This window comes from Berghia stephanieae, chromosome 11 (genome assembly GCF_034508935.2).
Source record: "Berghia stephanieae isolate SIO BIC M18660-M18661 chromosome 11, UCSD_Bste_1.3, whole genome shotgun sequence".
NCBI lineage: Eukaryota > Metazoa > Mollusca > Gastropoda > Nudibranchia > Aeolidiidae > Berghia > Berghia stephanieae.
In genome coordinates, this window is record NC_088370.1 from 17,209,913 (window position 1) to 17,214,912 (window position 5,000).

At 39.5% G+C, this 5,000-nt stretch overlaps 1 protein-coding gene across 1 annotated transcript in view; it reads right to left on the reverse strand.

Annotated features, from left to right (window-relative positions):
* Positions 1-5,000, reverse strand: part of LOC144956718 (uncharacterized) — a gene marked incomplete in the record, with an annotated part of 102,703 nt that overhangs the window by 63,106 nt on the left and 34,597 nt on the right. The window contains 2 exon segments of the mRNA XM_078887394.1: positions 74-173; positions 2,439-2,720. Of these exon segments, the coding sequence (XP_078743520.1) occupies positions 74-173; positions 2,439-2,720 (382 nt within the window).

Below are 5,000 nucleotides of genomic sequence, written 5' to 3' on the forward strand. Positions count from 1 at the left end.
AGAGAGAGAGAGAGAGAGAGAGAGAGAGAGAGAGAGAGAGAGAGAGAGAGAGAGAACCACAAGTACTTCATACCTATCCGGATCGACATCCAGATCCGTAAAAGTCTTCAAAAATTCCCCGCCGAGCATGTAGCCCACAGCAGGACCTATGATGGCCCCCGTGTACATCACCGCTGTGGAAAGTAAATATGTACACGTAACGTAACGTCGTAGGAGGAACGAACTTGACGTCACTCAGCTCTTTGTTATTGTTTTTATACAGCATGTTGGATGAATGGTTCTACCTAAATTCTATCGATCATTATTATTCTTAAATCATCAATATTATTATTATTATTATTATTATTATTATTATTATTATTATTTATTATTATTATTATTATTATTATTATTAATTATTATTTATTATTATTATTATTATAATTATTATTATTATTATATTATTATTGTATTATTATTATAATGTTATCATTATTAATTATTATATTATTATTATTATTATTTATTATTATTATTATTATTATATTATTATTATTATTATTATTATTATTATTATTATTATTATTATTATTTATTATTAATATATTATCATTATTAGTAGTAGTAGTATTATTATTATTTGTTTATTCACTATTCATTTACTTATTTATTAATTTATTCATTTATTGCATCATTTTGTGTGTTGGTAACTTGAGCTTGTGCTTTTATATAACGCAATATCCACTAAACGTGCTCAAAGCACGTTACAAAGGGTCCCTGGCCAACAGCAACAACTAATATGTAGGACGTTACATGACGCCTGTTAGGCGATATTACATTTTTTTTTTCGGACAATGACAGCGCTGTTAACGGCCAGGTACTCATTTTACACCTGAGTATGGTGAAAGTGTGAGTGAAGAGACTTTTCCAAGGACTCAACCATGCGCCAAGTGAGGCTCGAACCCAGGACCTTCCTATCCGAAAACGTACGTTGGTACGTGGCTGGCGAAATGTTGCGAGTATTTTACCAAAACGCATAGCTCAATAAGTGACCAACCGTTTTAAAACGGCATCATTCGACAGTCAACCTGACGAAGGACTTTGAACTAACTATACATTGGACTGTTTCCCTCCCAGCCAATGACTCCGGTCAAGGTCAGGACAAAACTAAGTAATCTCATTCCAAGACCAAGACGAAGATAGAAAGCTTGGAAAACAGGTACAGGAAGGAGGATAGAAGACACAGCAATTTCCTCCCTGCCCACTGTGGGAGGTCGGAAACCATGCCAAGGAAGTCCTGGATAGGAAATGTGGAGGCAACAACTGGCAAAAAGATAATCGACTGCTCGGTAATGGCCATTGAGCATGAAGAATGGCGTTCCATGACATTCAACTCTATAGGGAGACAGAACTCTGGTATTCTCCTCTATTTGTGACCCAACGTCTCAAAACGGTATTATGTCGGGTTGGACCAGATGCCATAAAGTTAAATTCTAGTTAAACTGGCCAAAATATGATTTATTGGTATTTAGCATTCTAAAATATGATATTCATTCTCCTCAATAATAAATGTAAACTCAACTAAAGTCTGATATTTCTGGCTACAAATTCAATTTTCAGCAACTTAATCATTCCGACTTAATACCGTTTTGAGACGAGGGGTCCCATTTTTTTACCATTGTAAGCGGACGAGGACCTTTGGGAGACGTTCTCGTCAACGTAAACAGCTCCCAGGGTGTAGAGAGTCGTAGCGCCAGCACCGTGAAGCATCTGGCCGAAGAAGATCATCTCCAAAAACTACAATTAGTATACTTCGACTGTTTCCCTCCCAGCCAAGGAATACAGCCAAGGTCATGACAAAGCTAAGTAATCTCATTCATTCCAGACGAAGACAGAAAGCTTGGAAAACAGATACAGGATGATAGAAGACACAGCAATTTCCTCCCTGCCCACTGTAGGAGGTCGGAAACCATACCAAGGAAGTCCTGGATAGGAAATTATGTGGAGGCAACAACTGGTAAAAAGATAATCGACTGCTCGGTAATGGCCATTGAGCATGAAGAATGGCGTTCCATGACATTCAACCTCTATAGGGAGAGAGAACCCCGGTATTCTATTCTATATATTTTTACCATTGTAAGCGGATGAGACCTTTGGGAGACGATCTCGTCAACGTAAACAGCTCCCAGGTGTAGAGAGTCCTAGCGCCAGCACCGTGAAGCATCTGGCCGAAGAAGATCATCTCCAAAAACTACAATTAGTATACTTCGACTGTTTCCCTCCCAGCCAAGGAATAAGGTCATGAGAAAACTAAGTAATCTCATTCCAAGACGAAGACAGAAAGCTTGGAAAACAGAAGCAGGAGATAGAAGACACAGCAAGTACCTCCCTGCCCACTGTGGGAGGTCGGAAACCCTACCATAGATTTATTTAATCTTATTTATTCTATATATTTTTACCATTGTAAGCGGACGAGGACCTTTGGGAGACGTTCTCGTCAACGTAAACAGCTCCCAGGGTGTAGAGAGTCGTAGCGCCAGCACCGTGAAGCATCTGGCCGAAGAAGAAGAAATATTTGTAGTAGGAGAGGTCCGGTTTCTCGTTCACATCGCAGTAGTCCTCGGACGTGACGTTCCGCCGACACACCGTCTCGTCGGCGCTGCTCACCTCGTAGTTGTCGGAGATGAAGTGGGGGAGGCAGAAGAGGAACGAACCTAATCCCATGACAAAACTGCCCAGAGCTGTGTGTGGTGGTCGGTCAAAGATTGGTGGAAGATAGGAGGGAATGTTGGAATGGTGGTTGTTGTTGTTGTGATGGTGGGGGGAAATGGGGCGGGGGGGGGGGGGGGGGGGGGGTTAAACATATATATATTAAGGGTGTAATTAAGAGAGGAGATAAAGGGACGGGGGGGTGGGGGGGGGGGGGTAAGAAGAGTTCATAATTATAAGGAATGTATCATCGATTATCATATATAAATAAATATATTATATTATATATATATATATATATATATATATATATATATAATATATATATATTTATTATAATATATATATATATATATATAAATGAAACGTGTGACATGACATATATCACTACAAATGGTTTATATATTATACGAGGGTGGGCTGAAATGTAAGTACCGTTTGCCCAAAATCAAAATCTATTTTAGGTACAACTTTACACACGCACTCTCAAACCATGACTTTTACACTCATGTGCAACGACTAATTCATGTGACGTCATGTTTGTGTGTTCATAATTGAGTGACGTCACAAACTAACTAGGATAACGCGGTTGAGAAAATGGGGTCCCAAGACACCACATTTCAGAAATGAACGCGCAGAGAAAAGACAATTGTACCCAATCTTTAAAACAATATGACAAGGAAGAAGAGACTTTTATGTGGAGAATTGTTACTGGTCATGTACCTTTGTTCCACTCGTAGCCATCGTTAACATATAGATAGTTCGAAGATAACGTCACTCAGGTCTTTGTTATTGTTTTTTGCCATCCGCGTTTATGAGTAATTCTCACTAAGCTGTATTAACCTGACTATAAACGTTCATGGATACACACAGTTTTGTGTGTTGGTCCGTTATACTTCCGGATGGCAATGTTATGAGCTTCTTAGCCAAGCGCATACTATCTATAGCCTGATACAAGAACCATCTAGGACTTGTAGTTTGACGTCATTTTAAGGTTTGTGCTGCGTGCGTTTATTGAGTTGTTGTTATTAAAGCTCAGGGGAACAAGTGATTCCATTGTTTTCTTTTGTGGCCAAAGACTTGTCTTTTGACGTCACTTTTTGGTCAGCGTCGGGCTATAATTTTACAATGGCTACGCTTCTGTCCACCACTATGACCCGGAAACCAAAGTGCAGTCAATGGAGTACAGGCATAAATCTACTCCAAGCCCAAGGAAATTCAAAGTCATCGTCACGGCGACATTGGTCTTGTTTACCAATTATTTCTTGGGGTACATGGAAAGCATGATTCACATGGAATTTCTTGGACAAGGACAAACAGTGAATAGGATTCAATAGTCTGATATCACGTCGCCCAGCAACGGCGGCCATCGTGGTTCTAAACAAAGAAAATCGGAACTTTTTATTTTTCTTGCTGGCTAGAACTTTTCATAATATGTCTTGTGATCAGAAAGTATAAAAGTCAAAACATGATCATATTTATAATGTTTTTCTCCCTAGGATACACTCGGAGAAATATTTCATAAGGGCATTCGCCATTGTTCCGATTTTTTAGAGCCAGTTACCAAGTTACTATGCGTCATTACGAGGGAAGTGATGTTACGACTGTTAAAGCGTATTCTGAACAATATGTTTCAACTTTACGAGGACGGCTTCGAGGTGTTAGAGATTTTAAATCGATTCAAACTTCAGACGTCGTCTAACCCAAGACTCATTAAATCGATTCAAACTTCAGACGTCGTCTAACCCAGGACATTAAATCGATTCAAACTTCAGACGTCGTCTAACCCAAGACTCATTAAATCGATTCAAACTTCAGGCGTCGTCTAACCCAAGACTCATTAAATCGATTCAAACTTCAGACGTCGTCTAACCCAGGACATTAAATCGATTCAAACTTCAGGCGTCGTCTGACCCAAGACTCATTAAATCGATTCAAACTTCAGGCGTCGTCTAACCCAAGACTCATTAAATCGAATCAAACTTCAGGCGTCGTCTAACCCAGGACTCATTAAATCGATTCAAACTTCAGGCGTCGTCTAACCCAAGACTCATTAAATCGATTCAAACTTCTGACACTATAGTAACCTAGCCTTGCAAATAGCCCGGATCTTGCCCCGTCTGATCTTTTCTTGTTCCCCCAGCCCGTGCGTCTGTGCGTTATGTACAGTTTTTTGTTATTTAATGTGACCAAAAACAAAAAGCCCCACTCTAATTTAACTCCAACAGCTTTCAACAATATAAGGCGACCCCTATGCCAGTAGCAGGGTTGGGAATACAGTCCTACTCCAAACCAACCAAAAAATACGATTC